General features: G+C 49.3%; 1 protein-coding gene across 4 annotated transcripts in view; it reads right to left on the reverse strand.

Annotated features, from left to right (window-relative positions):
- LOC138498119 (leukocyte cell-derived chemotaxin-2-like) overlaps positions 1 to 17,680 on the reverse strand; it is a 430,369-nt gene that overhangs the window by 119,758 nt on the left and 292,931 nt on the right. For 3 of the 4 annotated variants that reach the window (XM_069621983.1, XM_069621982.1, XM_069621981.1), the window contains one exon: positions 15,828 to 15,979. In XM_069621983.1, coding sequence (XP_069478084.1) covers positions 15,828 to 15,979 — 152 coding nt within the window. Of the gene's footprint in view, positions 1 to 15,827; positions 15,980 to 17,680 lie in introns of those variants that run through there. The other variant, XR_011278697.1, reaches the window with a different exon arrangement.

Raw genomic sequence — 17,680 nt, forward strand, 5'->3', positions numbered from 1 at the left:
TGAGTATTTATAATTGAAAAGGTGTCTGGCAAATGTTAAACCTTTCCTCGTTCAGATCTTGAAGATCTTGCAGTGCCCATCTATTCTGTACGTCTTGTTATCTATCCCTCCTGATGTCCATTTCTTTATGCAAAGTGTTTGAACGCTTTAAACTGCAACTTGCTTGCTTAGTTCATTTTCATTTCATGAAGGCACCCTAGTGGGGAGAGAGAGAAAGTCTGATTTTCCTTATTTGTAGGAGATATTGGCCGCAAAGGATGCTAGCGGAGAATTTCTCAGCTGAATAGGCGAGCAGAAGTGAAGGCCAAATGTTATAAAGTGATATGTTGGTACCCACCATTTGGCAGAATGAATCATGCGGACACAGTTTTTTTTTAAGTGTTCCTTTGTGGTTCCCCTTTGACAGGGTCTTGCTCGCATTCAGTCCATTAAGAGCGCACCATGCACACTCTTCCTGGCTGAAATCCATGTGAATAGGCGGTGACAGCTGTGTGTATCTGCATTGCGTAAAAGATATGTTAAAACGCAATCATATGAATCTTGCTAGATAACGTGTGACTGAACTCTGTTTGCATCACAATATGTTGCTTTACATTTGCGAATGAGCACAGGAATGCAAGATCAGGATTCTGAGAGGGGAGAGTGTTCTTTTCTTGGCTGATTGCTCCACGCTTAGACTCACAGTAGCTGCCATCTTGAGGAGGGCAGCTGAATGTCTTCAGTTCAATGACCAGTCTTCTTTGAGATTTGTCTGGCTGGAACTTAGACTCACGTTGGCTTCCATCTTGAGGAGGGCAGCTGAATGTCTTCAGTTAAAAGGCCAGTCTTCTTTGAGATTTGTCTGGCTGGAACTTAGACTCACGGTGGCTGCCATCTTGAGGAGGGCCGCTGAATGTCTTCAGTTAAAAGGCCAGTCTTCTTTGAGATTTGTCTGGCTGGAACTTAGACTCACGGTGGCTGCCATCTTGAGGAGGGCCGCTGAATGTCTTCAGTTAAAAGGCCAGTCTTCTTTGAGATTTGTCTGGCTGGAACTTAGACTCACGGTGGCTGCCATCTTGAGGAGGGCCGCTGAATGTCTTGAGTTCAATGGCCAGTCTTCTTTGAGATTTGTCTGGCTGGAACTTAGACTCACGGTGGCTGCCATCTTGAGGAGGGCCGCTGAATGTCTTCAGTTAAAAGGCCAGTCTTCTTTGAGATTTGTCTGGCTGGAACTTAGACTCACGGTGGCTGCCATCTTGAGGAGGGCCGCTGAATGTCTTCAGTTCAATGGCCAGTCTTCTTTGAGATTTGTCTGGCTGGAACTTAGACTCACGGTGGCTGACATCTTGAGGAGGGCAGCTGAATGCCTTCAGTTCAATGGCCAGTCTTCTTTGAGATGTTTCTGGCTGGAACTTAGACTCACAGTGGCTGCCATCTTGAAGAGGGCAGCTGAATGTCTTCAGTTCAATGGCCATTCTTCTTTGAGAACTGTCTGGCTGGAACTTAGACTCACAGTGGCTGCCATCTTGAAGAGGGCCGCTGAACGTCTTCAGTTCAATGGCCAGTCTCCTTTGAGATTTGTCTTGCTGGAATTGCTTGCCAAGATCAGCATTTACAGTGAAGGTGTACTGAACTTCAGCTGCGAGTAAGTATTTGGCTCAATTCTGGCTAAAACAATCCTATTCAGCTCTGGCAGAATAGTTTCTCTCTATTCGACTTCTGCTGAATACTCACGGGGGAAAAGGGTGAGGGTGTTTGCGCCTGCTGGGGGCAAAGGGCAAGGGTGTTCGCACCCACAGGGGGAATGGCAAGCTTTCCCAGTCGGTTCTTGCTGCTATTTGCCATCTGTGTGAGACCCCGCCCCCTGCTTCATCAAACGCTGCTGGACCAGCCACAAGGGTGAAGGCGTGAGAACCCGCCCCCTGCTTCATCAAATGTTGCTGGACCAGCCGTAATGGTGAAGGCGTGAGACCCCGCCCCCTGCTTCATAAAATGCTGCTGGACCAGCCACAAGGGTGAAGGTGTGAGACCCCGCCCCCTGCTTCATCAAATGCTGCTGGACCAGCCACAAGGGTGAAGGCGTGAGACCCCGCCCCCTGCTTCATCAAATGCTGCTGGACCAGCCACAAGGGTGAAGGCGTGAGACCCCGCCCCCTGCTTCATCAAATGCTGCTGGACCAGCCACAAGGGTGAAGGCCGCGGGGGGATAGGGCGAGGGTGTTTGTGTCCGCAGGGGAAAGGGCAAGGGTGTTTGTGTCCGCAGGGGAAATGGCGAGGGTGTTTGTGTCCGCAGGGGAAAGGGCATGGGTGTTTGCGCCCATGGGGGGATATGGCGAGGGTGTTTGCGTCCGCAGGGGAAATGGCGAGGGTGTTTGTGTCCGCAGGGGAAAGGGCATGGGTGTTTGCGCCCATGGGGGGATAGGGCGAGGGTGTTTGCGTCCGCAGGGGAAATGGCGAGGGTGTTTGTGTCCGCAGGGGAAAGGGCATGGGTGTTTGCGCCCATGGGGGGATAGGGCGAGGGTGTTTGCGTCCGCAGGGGAAATGGCGAGGGTGTTTGTGCCCGCGGGGGGAAGGGCGAGGGTGTTTGCGCCCGCAGGGGGATAGGGCGAGGGTGTTTGCGCCCGCAGGGGGATAGGGCGAGGGTGTTTGCGCCCGCAGGGGGATAGGGCAAGGGTGCTTGCGCCCGAAGGGGGATAGGGCGAGGGTGTTTGCGCCCGCAGGGGGATAGGGCGAGGGTGTTTGCACCCGCGGGGGGATAGGGCGAGGGTGTTTGCATCCTCAGGGGAAAGGGCGAGGGTGTTTGCGTCCACAGGGGAAAGGGCGAGGGTGTTTGCGCCCGCAGGGGGAAGGGCAACAGTGTTTGCGCCCGCGGGGGGAAGGGCGAGGGTGTTTGTGTCCGCAGGGGAAAGGGCGAGGGTGTTTGCGCCCGCGGGGGGGAAGGGCGAGGGTGTTTGCGTCCTCAGGGGAAAGGGCGAGGGTGTTTGCGTCCGCAGGGGAAAGGGCGAGGGTGTTTGTGTCCGCAAGGGAAAGGGCGAGGGTGTTTGCGCCCGCGGGGGGAAGGGCGAGGGTGTTTGCGCCCTCAGGGGAAAGGGCGAGGGCGTTTGCGTCCGCAGGGGAAAGGGCGAGGGTGTTTGCGCCCGCGGGGGGAAGGGCAAGGGTGTTTGCGCCTGCGGGGGGAAGGGCGAGGGTGTTTGCGTCCTCAGGGGAAAGGGCAAGGGTGTTTGCGCCCGCAGGGGAAAGGGCGAGGGTGTTTGCGCCCGCGGGGGGAAGGGCAAGGGTGTTTGCGCCCGCGGGGGGAAGAGCGAGGGTGTTTGCGTCCTCAGGGGAAAGGGCGAGGGTGTTTGCGTCTGCAGGGGAAAGGGCGAGGTTGTTTGCGCCCGCAGGGGGAAGGGCAAGGGTGTTTGCGCCCGCGGGGGGAAGGGCGAGGGTGTTTGCGTCCTCAGGGGAAAGGGCGAGGGTGTTTGCGCCCGCAGGGGAAAGGGCGAGGGTGTTTGCGCCCGCGGGGGGAAGGGCAAGGGTGTTTGCGTCCTCAGGGGAAAGGGCGAGGGTGTTTGCGCCCGCGGGGGGAAGGGCAAGGGTGTTTGCGCCCGCGGGGGGAAGGGCGAGGGTGTTTGCGCCCGCGGGGGGAAGGACGAGGGTGTTTGCGTCCGCAGGGGAAAGGGCGAGGGTGTTTGCGTCCGCAGGGGAAAGGGCGAGGGTGTTTGCGCCCGCGGGGGGAAGGGCAAGGGTGTTTGCGCCCGCGGGGGGAAGGGCGAGGGTGTTTGCGTCCTCAGGGGAAAGGGCAAGGGTGTTTGCGCCCGCAGGGGAAAGGGCGAGGGTGTTTGCGCCCGCAGGGGAAAGGGCGAGGGTGTTTGCACCCGCGGGGGGATAGTGCGAGGGTGTTTGCCCCCGAAGGGGGATAGGGCGAGGGTGTCTGCACCCACGGGGGGATAGGGCGAGGGTGTTTGCGTCCTCAGGGGAAAGGGCAAGGGTGTTTGCGTCCTCAGGGGAAAGGGCAAGGGTGTTTGCGCCTGCTGGGTGTTCGCGTACTGTAGACAGCCATGACACCTGAAGCTTTGGCCAGCGGAAGGAGCTGCCCATCTGTACTAAAGATTCCCGCCAGCTTCTGATTACTGAGGACGTTTGGTGTGCACTGTGAGGGCCTGGAGCCTGGGGATATATGAGGGCATGGGCGTAGGGACACAGGGGGGACAAATTCCCCCACAATTATACGTGGGCGGATATAATGACATTTATCCCCCCCAGACTATGTCTGTATATGTCTACTCTTGTGAGCACTTTAATAATATCTGTTAACATTACACATTTTATTGAGATTCATTTCTTCATAAACTAGAGGTTTGTTTGCGAGAACATTTGAACATGGTAAAGTTTAGCTCAGTTGCAAAGGACGACATCTGCTTGTTTTACATTACATTTTATACCAGTTGTCCAAATCCGTCTTGAACATTAATTTCTGGAAGTTATTGTAATAATGTAAAATACATCACATCAGATGATAATTGTTCATTTTTAGTTTGGGATACCTATAAGCCAAAAATATTGTATTCGAGTACAGCTAGGGAGAAATGGCACAGGAGGTGGGAGGGACTCACAGCTTGTAGGTGATGTATTTTCCTACCTTTTGACAGCACATGGCCATGCTAATCCCAATGGCAATTCTCACCTAGTTCCTGCTCCTCCCCACCCATGGGAACTCTTTGAGCTCCCTTTAATCCTAAAACTTAACGCTCAAACTGCCTCATCAAGAATTTGACGGTAACCCTTAAATACGGCGGTAACGCTATAACCACTGCATTTAAGGGTCTGCCAAATCACGGGTTTACAGGATTTACCCACAGATCCGAGCTGGGGGTAAATCTGCCGATTTTCGGTGCTATTAGCGTGTGTTAATACCGCCGGCGGTAGTAGCGCTGAAAATTCCCCATTGGGCCCAATAGGGAATGGGGAATTCCTAAATGGACCCAATGGGGAATGGGGAATTACCATTCCACCAAACTTGTGATCCAGCGCTAATAGCGCCGGGGGTTTGGCGGTAATGCTAATTACTGCCGCGATCCCACCAACTCGTGATGTGGCCCAAAGTGTCTGCCAGTGTGTTTCCAGAGCAGTCTTCTGAGCGTTAATAAATTAATTGGAGTTCTAAACCTGCTGCTGTAATAAACATGCCTTGACCAGGTCTGCCTTCAGCCATTCGTTGTATTACCACTATGCGTTTCGTTCACCGAAGTCCTGTTAAAAACAAGCACTGGCAAAGCCAACAGTTTTGACTTGTCTATACGTATTATACAGAGGCCATGCACAGCTCTTGTATGGCAAGGCACTCCATTTTAGAGCTTCTACCGTCAATGCCCGGTTAATGCCACTATGGCAGTGCCTGGCAAGTAACATTCCCATGCCTACACAAAAGCCCAAACTGTTGGCATTGCCAATGCTTGTTAATTATTAATGTAATGGGCCTCATTACAAGTTTGGCGGTAGCCTTGCCACTGAAACTGGCAGGCTTCCGCCAAACTTGCAACTTTTTCCGGCCCCCCTAAATGGGCAATTATCGGGTCATTACGGCCCTGTCGGACCCGGTAATTGCCCATTCGCGGGCCCCAGAATAAAATGCTCCCATTCCCATTTGAGCCCTAACGGGCTCAATGGGAGTGGGGAGGTTGGATGCACCGGCACCATTTCTGAATGGTGCCGGTGCATCCGACATGCTCTGCTTGCGGGTGGCGGTACGCCCACCAGGTGAGACCTGGCGGGCTGGAAGGCACACGCGAGCAGAACTTGTAGTTTGCGGGTCCGGTAACAACGGTACCGGCAAGCTTACCTGTACCGTTGTTACTGGACCAGCAAACTTAAAATGAGGCCCAATGTCTTTCAATGCGTGCAATCAGTGGTGTCACAGACATGTCACATGTCAGGCTCTTTGCGAAAGTGTTAGGTGGCCCTGAATCCGTCAGTCTGGCATTTAGGTGTGCGCAGGTGCTTTCTCTCACTCTTGCTCTCTAGGTATTTTTCCCTCCCACGCCACCCGACACCCCGCCTATGCCCTCCCGACCTTTTGTTTCTTGAGCCTTAAAAATAGCAGCATTGTTCTCCCATTCTGGAGAAACAGAAAGCGCTCCTCTGGGCCCTGAGAAATGAAACTTGCACTGCAGTAAGCAGGTAAGAAAAGGAAACCGAAAGTGCAGCTTTACTGGAAAACAAAACCCCGGATCTTGCCGCCCCTGATGCCAAGTGGCATTGAGTACACAGCAATCCCCCAAGAGTCTTATGGGTGTGGGCCGATTTCAGGGGCTCAGAAGCATAGTCAGTTTTCTAAGCTGCCCTTAAATGTCTCCACTTCTTTTTGGTTTTGGATTGTAAACCTGCCAACGGGTGTTTAAAAGTGCAGGAGTGGGCAAAGCCTGCAATGATTCCTTAGGGGACGTCAAGGCCAACATACACCCCCTTAGCACTTGAGAATTCGATATCAGTATATCATCATGTTGACCTTCAATATTACAACAATGCACTTTACTTGAAAGGGGTGCTTTCATCCGGTTCTGCAAACATGTCCAAGTGCTACACATGTTTCCAAAAAACAAGGAGTTTTTTTGTTATTAATCTTTGACAAGACTGGAGGTTTACTAATTCAGTGGTGGACTGGGAACCAAAAGAGGCCTTGGAAATAATGTTCAAAGTGGCCCCATATTATACATTTTCAGAAAGCCCAACCCTTTTCCTATGAGAAACTGTGCAAATAAAATAGGTCACCACACAAAAGAAGGCCAGGGTGCACAGGCCTACTGGGAAATCTCCAGAGTTCTCTGCATGGCAGTCCACCCCTGCCCAGGGTGCACAGGCCTACTGGGAAATCTCCAGAGTTCTCTGCAGGGCAGTCCACCCCTGCCCAGGGTGCACAGGCCTACTGGGAAATCTCCAGAGTTCTCTGCAGGGCAGTCCACCCCTGCTTATTTATGTTAACCATTAACTTGTCCACTTGTTTCTGATAGGGAGGAAATAGTACACTTTAAAGTACACTTGAAAAAACATCTTGTATGTGTAGCATTTAGAGTGCTTACTTGGCTACTAATGAAGCAGAGGCACTGCCGCAGAACAAACAAGTCACACAGGGTACACGCACACAAAATTACGGGCAAAGATTCCTACTTCCTTTGATTTGCTGCTCGCCACAGCAAATAAGTAGCCCACATTTCAGTATTCACTACTTATTTCTGTGTAATGGCTTGTAAAGAAAAGGGTTGTAAAGTTTGTAAGATTTGTGGACAAGGAATGGTGGCTGGACACCCAATCTTTTTGGGACCAGCTATGCTCAGGCCATGAAAGCCTTTTGACATGGGAAGTGGTAACATATTTACGCCAACTGAGTCTTCTGCCGTGAGACGCCAAATTGAAGGATTTTATACTCTGTACTGCTTCTCTTTTTCTTAATTTTGTTCTGTTTTCATTTTTTGTTTTCTCTTGTTTTATACAGTGATGATATATGTAATTTAATACGTACGGCTATTTTTATTTTAATTTTGTGAAAAGTCAAGTTTTGACTAAAACACAATAAATAAAAAAAGCAAAGTCCCCAAGGTGTCCCCTGTCCCCCCCCAGATTTTATGTGTCTCCTATGCCCCTGACTAAGGGCCAATATCATGCTGCTTAAGGTGAGAATCAAGGTCCACCAAGCAAATTGCTTTGTGACTACTCTGATAGCGAGTGCCAGTGGCTAAAGCGGGCCAGACTGGCGCATCAAGTAACTGACACGAATGGTGGCATTGATTTTTAAGGTAATAGTGTATTTGATGGATTCACTGGCTATGTCAACATCTGACAACATCTGACACTTGTGCCACTTCCAAGACCCATGATACCGTTGACACGACAGCATTCTCTACCCCTGCCCCAGTTCTCCCCCCACAACAGAATATGTTACTTCTGACAGTAGTTGCACTGCATGCAGTTTGTACAACCATGTCCATGAACTTTGCAAAGTCATCAGTGAAGCCTACTCACTACTAAGTGAGATGACTCAGTTCCTGGGATATTTCAGCGCCCCTGTCAGCAAGGATAACATGGATTCATGGGGGGCGGGGGGTGTCTGCCATGCAAAACACAGCCACCCTCACCAAGTCTGAAGAAAGCACAAGTGTGTGCCCGCCCACCCAAGGCATGAAATCTGTGCCCCCACCAACCACTCTCCCAAGCAGAGTGTAATCACAACGTGCACCCCTCTGTTAGGGGGGAAACATAGCGTATCCTGAGCAGTCTGCTCTCGATGATCCATCACGCCCCACCAAGACTGTTAAACCCATTCCCCGGCCGCAGGAGTTGTCCAATAGCCCATTGCCGGGTGAAGAAATCCCAGAAACCGAGACTAGGGGAAAAGTGGAAAAGGGGACGCAGGTTTCACTATTGACTCCCTATCACATCATGGCCCATGTGGATTTCCATCCTTTTGGGAGGAAGCCGGAAATTCTCTTCTGACCCAGTTCCCTGGAGGGGGCCAAGTGTCAAATGGTTGCCAAATGTGGTATTGTTGTAGCGGAAGTCCTACCGCTCAGAAATCTAGTTCTATCTTTGGCAGTACGTGCACCCCCCCTCATCCAGCAACTCTGCGCGGTCGGAGTACATCTCCTGCCAACATGGAAATCACATGCAGTGACTGCAAAAACACCAGAGCACGTGGCCTCACCATCTGTCGATCCAGAAACCTGATTCTACACATGGCAGCACACATCAAGCGCACAAGAAAACAAGGTCAGTCTCTACAGTGAGAGAATTTTCAAGGGATCACTGCACAAAGCACAGTCTGATAAATCACATAGACAGTCAGAATGTCAATGTCAGACTCACTAACTGTCCCGCTGACACCAGCCAAAGCACTCCCCGCCAGGATGCATGACACCCTTATGACACAGCTACCCACAAATTTCGACCTCACTGACTCTGGCACATTAGGCATACACTGGAAGAGGTGGATAAGAGACTTTGAAGTATGCCTAAAGGCCATTGGCCCATTAGATGATAAAAAATAAAACACAGCCTATTGACATTCTCGATCGGCTCGAATGTCAGGGACATTGTTGACGAGCTTCCCGCAAGTGCCACTGACACTTACACAAGCCTAAAATCAACACTCACCGACTACTTTACGCCACACACAAATGTGGATTACGAGAGACACATCTTCCACACAACCAAACAAGCAAGGGGTGACACCATGGACGCCTTCGTAATGCGTTTGAGGCTCAAGATGAAGAATTGCGACTTCAATAATTACTCTAACGAAGAGGCACTGCATTCACAAATCATAGTCGGGTGTGAGAGTGCAGATTTTAGAAAGCGACTTATACAAAAACTACACAACTTGGAAGAAATTCTGCATTTGGCTCGCTCAGATGCTGCATTGGCTGCACAAGTAGAAGGGTTAGACGACATTAAGATCACTCACGGCAAGCATGAGAGCGTCAACAAATTAGAAGGGGCCGCAAAAGGGAATGCTGAGCCGTTTTGCTGTAGGTGCGGCTATGAGTACCCGCACGAAGGACAGTGGCCGGCCATGGGTCAGCAGTGTGCAGCCTGTGGAGGGGACAACCACTACAAAGCAGTTTGCAATATATACTGCAACAAGATGTGAGAGGAAGACCCTCACAAGACAAGGAACAAAGGCCAGAAAGTCTGCCCCGAGCGGTCAACCAGGTGCATGAAGCCCCTCAACGAAGGCACAAAGATGAAAAGCCGGACAGAAGACGGGAACGGACCACCAGAGACTAGTGAGACAGTCAACCACCCACGTCCAGGCCAAGGCGGAGACCCAGGAGATATGTCAGATATCTGGTCGAACACTCACAATCTGACAATGGTTCTAGTGTGTCCTTGGAGGAAAACTCCAGAAGAAACAAAAAGCCACAGGAAGAACCACAAAGGAAAGGATACATATATGCGCTGGGCAAACCGACAGCAAAAAACACAGCCCAACACGAATCATACAGATCAACAAGACGGAGGCCGAATTCCTGGTGGACACGGGGGCCACTGTGAATGTGATAAGTGAGGAAATATACAACAGCATACTGCACGCCTCACGCCTGCGACCCGCAAAAGCATTAATCTACCCGTATGGCTCAAAGACACCCCTACAGTGCAAAGGCTACTTCACTGCATCGTGTAGCTATAAGGGACAGTCCAAATAAATCCCCATGCACGTTCTAGAAGCCGCCACCGAGAGTGGGTGTATCCTAAGCTACAAGGTCGCAATCGACATGGGCCTCATCCACGTCCTCTAGACTTATGGTACCTAGACCCCTCCGCAAACATCGAGCAGGTATTCCCCACACTCTTCAGAGGACTGAGAAAGTTGAAAGGCTGCCAAATTGACCTGCATATTGACACCAAAGTCATCCCAGTAGCACAATATTATCGGGGAATCCCCATAAACATACAAAAACAAGTGGAGGAAGAACTAAAAAAGCTACTGGAAGCAGACATCACCGAACCATCAGAGGGTCCCACACTGTGGGTATCCCCCATAGTGCCCGTACGCAAGAAGGACTTGACAATATGCGTGGATATGCGACGGCCAAATGAAGCCATACTCCGAGAATGCCATCAAGCCCCACACATCACGGACATGGTGCACCTCCTTAATGGGACAACATATTCTCCAAACTGGACCTCAACAAGGGGTACCATTAACTAGAGCTCAGCAATACGTCCCGATACATCGCCACTTTTGCCACCCACCTGGGCTTATACAGATATAAGTGTCTCAGTTTTGGTGTCTCATCAGCGGCGGAAATATTTCAGTCTGAGATCCATAATGTCATTAAACATATACCCAACTGCCTGAACTACAGTGATGACATCCTAGTGTTCAGGAAGAACGAAGAGCAACACGATAACACTCTCATGAGAGAGTTCATGGCCCTCGAAGAGGCCCACCTCATCCTGAACAAGGAGAAATGTGAATTCAGAAAACAGACACCCTCACAGATGCGGAACCACCCAACTCCACAACAGACCTACGATCATTTCTTGGACTAGCAAGCTATTGTACACGTTATATAAAGGACTTTGCATCTGTCAGTGAACCGCTTAGGGCACTCCACAATCAAAATGCGGATTTCAAGTGGACAGAAAATTGTCAGCAGGCTTTCCAATAATAAAGCAACGCATATCTGATGCCAAGAACTTGGCCTAGTTCAACCCTAGGAAAGCCACTGAACTGGTAGTGGATGCAAGTCCAGTGGGTCTTGGTGCCATTCTGACCCAACTTGATGAGAGAGGCAACCAGTCAAAACACATTGTATCTCATGCCAGCAGAAGCCTGTCCAAAACCGAACAAGCTTACTCACATGCTGAAAAGGAAGGGCTAGAAGTAGTGTGGGCTTGTGAGCACTTCCACCTATTCTTATACAGGAAACCCTTCACAATTGTCACAGACCACCAGGCGTTGCTATTCATATATGGCAATTTGCAGGCCAAGATGCCGCCGCACATAGCGAGATGGGCCTTGAGACTGCAGGACTATCATTTCAATATAGTTCACAGACCAACGAAAGATCACAACCCAGCTGATTTTCTGTCATGACATCCCTCTAAGGAATCCCAGCCATCTCCATCCATTGCGGACCAGTACATCCGATACGTGATACACGGGAGCACTCCGAAAGGCCTCCACTCTCATCAAATATCTCAAGAGACAAACAACGATCAGGGAATACAGATCATCCTGAGCGGCCTGGAGACTGGACACTGGAAACAGGCCCGACAATTGAAGGAAAACACGATGGAAGATGTTAAGCAAGCCATCACCTGTCTTCTTGCCATCAGAGACGAACTGGCAAAACCTGAAGAAGGATTGCTGCTAAAGGGCACCAAACCAGTAATTCCCCGAAATCTTAGATGGAAAGTTCTGGAATTGGCACACGAAGGCCACAGGGTCATAGTGTCCACGAAAAAGATGCTTAGACAAAAGCTCTGGTTTTCACATCTCGAAGCGCAAGTAGAGGATCTACTGAAACACTGCCCCACCTGCGCCGTCATAAACCCCCACACAAGACCAGAACCGTTGTGCATGACAGCTCCGCCAGAAGGAGCCTGGGAAGAAATAGCTGTGGACTTTTTCAGACCACTAGATGGAGGCGAATACATACTAGTAGTCATGGATGAATATTGCAGTTATCCAGACATCCAAATCGTACCATCCACCTCAGCGTTCCACACCATCCCCGCTCTCGACAAAATGTTCACCATCTATGGCATCCCGAAGGTAGTAAAGTTGGACAATGGGCCCCAGTTCACAAGGCAGGACTTTAAGACATTTTCCGAAGACATGGGATTCCATCACAGGAAGATAACGCCACTGTGGCCCCAGGCCAATGGCACAGTAGAGCGTTTTATGAGCAACATCAAGAGAACATTACAAATTGCTCGAATAACAGGGAAACCCGTGGAAAAGATGCTCTGCCAAGTCATGCGAGACTTCCGGACCACTCCTCACAGCACCACCAGGAAAGCCCCCTCCGAGGTGATGATTGGGAGAAGTGTACGGACCTGGATACAGCACATAAACCGGAAGGTTGAAAGATACAGTAGAGACCAGGAAATGCGAGAGCAAGACTCCCGAAAGAAAGAGGAAATGAAGAGAGGGGCCGATGAAAACAGGAGAGCTAAGGAAAATGACCTAGAGCCTGGAGATGTGGTCATAGCCAAACAAGTTCAAAGCTGTTCAAAGCTGCAAGAGCATGGCTGCTTTCGGAGAAGAACCCCTGACCGATGTTCAAGTGAAAGGGTCCCTCATTACCGCTGAAAGTGACCGGAAAACCACATCCAGGAACTCCTCACACTTTTGGAGGAAGCCTGGAATCGTGCCAGTCGCTGATAGATCTTCACCCGCTGCAAATGCTGAAAGGGACTCATCTTACGAAGGGGACAGAGAAGACTCCAGTACAGAGATACGCTTTGGCCTCGAGAGGTCCGTGAAGACATAGGGGACCAGAGATCCCAAACGAGCATGAAAGAAACCACAAAGACTCATTGAGGAAATGAACTAGAGTGGACTTCATGTTTTGTATCGGGGGTGTGGTGTCATCAAAGTACACATGTCACGCGACAGGGGACACATGGATGCGGAAAGGGGGGGCGGGTAGCAGGAATGGGAGTTCAGTTCGTGGTTGTAGTTGAATGAATAACTGGAACACTGGATCACCATGGACATGACTGAGCGGGTCAGAGGCGACTGTGTTAGACAGTGCGGCGTGATCTTCACTTCTGCTTAGGGCCCTCTCCTCTAAACGCCTCGCTGTTATGGAGCAGAGTGCAGCGAGTATCACACTTGGCGTTTCTCTCGCAGCACCTAACCTCTGTGTACCACTGAGACCAGCTGTAAATCTTAAATCTTTTGGTACTCCAGAGCCGTCGCCTTGCTGCATCCATCTGTGGAGAAGATTCGGTGCTTCTGGTTTCGGGGTGCACCTCTCTGCTGCGTGTGGTGGCCTCGCTACTGGTGCTTTGTCGGGCCGCGGCAATGTTGAGTGGTAAGTAACCTTTCACTTACCGGTCTTGCCTCCTGTGCTTCGCCCTAGCTGCTTTAGTGGCTTAGATAACATCTAACTTGAAGAATATGGACGTCGGAATTGATTACTCCCCGGGACCTGTTATGTCTACTCCTCTTTCTGAAGCCACAGGGAAGAGGTCATGCCGTGTCCTTTACTGTTCACCCCGCGCCGAAGAGATAACGGGCTATCCAAAGTCCTGGCACAAAGTGCCAAAAGGAGACAGAAGCTCCTATTAGAGCAATTCCCCATCACTAAAATCCTGCATGTCAATAAAGATATCTTGAGTGATCTAAAAAAGTACGAAAAAGTGGTATGCTCTCCCTCATGTTCGTTAATGTCCCCACATCCCAAAGTAAATCTCTAAGAGCAAGGAGGGAGAAATTGGACAATTCCATTGAACAAGGACCACAAGAGGGCTGAAGATCATAGCTTGATCGAGGCTCAGTCTGGGGGATTCCAACATTGTCTAAATGCTGTCCAGATAGGGGAAAATAGTATGGACATGGGGTTTGTTGACCCCAAGTTATTAACGGCCTGGAGTTTAAGGAACAGCTTTTCATGGATATTTCTGCATGTTCCAATATGGAAGATTTTCAAAGACTGATGTTGTTCACTGGCTCCAACATGAGCTCCCCATTATCTGGTCATCAGCAGAAGTCTTCACAATTAGCATCCATAGGATCTGAAAAATGGTTACAAACCTCCCTTTTCCTGCACAGGGTCCACCAAGGTTGCCAAAGAGACAGTGTAAGGCAGAGTCAGACGCTTTGGCCGAACTCGGCACCGTCTGGCTATCCAGCCCCCCTGACGCCCTTACCTGGGAGGATCCGACCACATCTCTCCAGAATTCACCTTTCAAACTTAATTGGCCTTGAAAAAGACTAAGGTTGAAACGCGCGTCGGCTGTGTTGTTTTTCACCATGTCAAAAAATGGTCATTCATTAATACAATGATGTTCTTTTTGGTGCCAACCAACCAAGAAATAAATAATGTTTGTAATGACAAAACATTAGACGTGATCATTGATTTAACCAACTCGCACAAACTGTGACACTATGGACTAACATATCCAACCAGCGCCAAACTAATCCACGGATTTGTCATCCCCACAAAGCTTTTAACCAAACAGGAACCTTGGAGTTGGTCCCTAGACAAACCAGGATTAAGGCTGCAGGTAGTTTTAGCAACAAGCAAAAAGCAGGTGCGCAGGAGAGAGGGAGTCCCGACACCTTAACTCCAACCAATGTTAAAGAGTCTGCTATGACTTTGGTTCCCTTGGTTGCCGCTCCCCTACTGGAGGAACATGAACTTTTGGTGCCTATTCCCCACCAAATTTCAACTAAACAATAAGCAGGATCAATCTTTAAACAGTTGTCTTTTCGCAGTCTTCACTCAAAGAAGCAACTAATGCCCAACATTGAGAACATGGGCATTAAATCTTTCGTTCTGGATCAAAGGAACTTCATAATAACTAATGTTGGGAAAGTGGAGGGGAAAGAATCCAAAGAGTCACTGAGAAACAGGTTGCCAGGTTACGGCAAAGAACTGGGCCAGGAGTGCTCAGAACACTGGACTTGAAGATTGTCCATAGGATTGATCTTAGTAACTGGTGTTCACAGCAATCCATTGACTGTGTATTAGTGGGCTGTGGCTCCAGTCATCTCCCCTCATATCTAAGAGCTTGCAAATACATCCTTAGGGGCTGTTCAAACTGCAAATTGATACTTTAGGCCCCAGTTCTTTGTTGGGTATTTCTCGTTGTCATGACCAATCTGTATGATGTTTAGTTTCAATGGCCCCTACTTTTAGCGTTTGTGCTCTACCATTTAGCTTGTTTCTTATTTTGTCTTTATTATTTTTCTACATGTATTCTATGTTGTTTAAGTCTGTTGTTTGTCTGTACGTGCCATTATGCCTAAGAGTCCATTGTGCGCATAATAAATAATAAATCAAAACAAATCAAATCAAATCAAGGTGTTCTGAACCTCTCTCGGCCTCCCGCCTCGTATGTTATGGTGATGCATGCTTGAGACCGGGGAGGGACGCTGAGGGTGTACCTACAATTCCACAGACTGCCACCTTATAATCCTGCTGTGCATCCACAAAAACCACAAAGTGAACTCAGAGCTGTACACATTTTGGACGCATAATCCGTGAGGCTCCCTAGTTAATCGATAGCATCGTAAAGAGATGTTAGCTATAGGTTAGAAGCTTCCTGCTGTGTCATCATTTAAGGGATGGGGGGCAGACAGACGGACAGTCTGAGCAGACACAAGAGGCAAACTTCCACAGAAGCTCACTTACCTGAACCGACAAACATGAAACCTTCTCCACTTGGCCGGTCATTTTCATCTCCATAGGTCCTCTCCAAGCTCATGACAGTTCCCGTGAAGGGGGCATACACTGTCGCTCCATCTCTGCATACAATATCCACCCCTTTAAGAAGTGAGTGGCCCCTGAAAGTAGATAATCACAATGAGTACTGGAAGCTTAGCCATAGGGGCGGGTGCTTCTATACACCAGCAATGCAGGACGCATTCAATCCCCTTTCATACCATTATGCCCTCTTTGTGTACTGAAAATCCCTGGGGCAATGTATATAAAAGGACCCTCCTGTGCGTTCCATTACTTACCCAACGTACACCTTTAAGTTGCTTCTGTGTAGTAATAGGTTCCCTGTCTATGCCACATGGACATCTGTCTGTATATACATCATTAAGTCCTTTGCCGTCGACACGGTCAAACATTTCATGTTGACAAATCAGCTCTGTGACACCCTTGGCATCATAGGTCTGGTACTGGACTAGTTAACCTCATTCCTCTCTGACCAACCTTCTCAGGTTCAACTAGGCCCTTTTCTCTCCCCTACCACACTCTCCACCTGCAGCGTCCCTCAAGGCTCTATCCTGTCGCCGTGGCTCTTCAACATCTACCTTGCCCCTCTAGCCCATCTGATTTCCTTCTTCTCTCCTCACTTCCAGTGTTATGCAGATGATACGCAGCTCTCCTTCAAGCTTCCCTCTTCTGCCTCCTCTTCCTCCTCTCTCAACCCTGAATGTCTGACTCCCATTCAGGCATGGTGTGTGTAAAGACTGGAGGGGGGCATCTGTTCTCCTGCCCCCTATATGGTAGGGTAAAGGCAGAGAACGCCCCAGCAAGGCTCTCAATTTGGTAGCAATGGACGAGCAACAAGGCTTAAGCTTTCAGGAGATGATGCAGTAGGTTCATAAGTACAATGTTTCCCCCAACATCCCCACAAAGGTCCACACACTATATTAGGTGATAACGCAGCTTCTGTATATAGAATAAGGGTTCTATCAATAACAGATATACATAATAACACTTTGTACATGGAAAAATAATGTCAAATATATACACTCTATGTGGTACCACACACAACTTAAATCCAGTAATAGATGCACTAACTGCAGACAGTTTTAAATAGGCATGTGAATTTCTAAGTGAGGTGTATCAGCATAGAATAGGGAAGAAAGGCAGGTTAGTTGTGAACAGTGGCAGAATGCTTTCTTTAGCTTAGAAAGATAATTCTGAGTGAGGATTCCCCCACCTGGGCGACCTGTAAAGGAAAACTTAGGGAGTAACTCATGTTGTCTTTTTCAGCCCAGCCCAATAATGTTCAATAACCTTGTGCTTTCTTTAAAATGTTCTACCACCCTAAGTACCTGAGAGGCCACAGGAGAACAGGATCCAAGTTGAATCTGGGACCCCTGGATGACTCCTAAGCCTAGAAGAGGCTCTTCCTCATCACAGTACCTTTGGTGCCATGGCAGGTGAAGTGGTAGAGTTTCTCGGTTTCACTCGACATTCCCTCTGAGGATGGACCCCCTTCTTGGAAGAAGGAGCCACTGGGATGTTTAAACAAGAAGAAAAAGGGAACCAAAGTCTTTGGTATTGGCAGCATATTGCTCTTCGCGGTGGTCTCTTTTGGTCGATGATTTCTCAGACTGTAGAAGTCCTGTGAAGAAGAAACTTGCTGTGGTCTCTTTAAAGGCTTGGTAGATGAAGATAAGACCCTGCGATGACTTCAGGCGGTGACAGCTGCATAGGTCACTTTTGATGTTGTGTTTTGGAATATCATGTTTTTCTGACCTTCACGTCTTTAGGCAGCACAGACCTCTGGACTGCTTCTGGCAACC

Source organism: Ambystoma mexicanum, chromosome 5q, assembly GCF_040938575.1.
Source record: "Ambystoma mexicanum isolate Mex_15411 chromosome 5q, UKY_AmexF1_1, whole genome shotgun sequence".
NCBI classification, from domain to species: Eukaryota; Metazoa; Chordata; class Amphibia; order Caudata; family Ambystomatidae; genus Ambystoma; species Ambystoma mexicanum.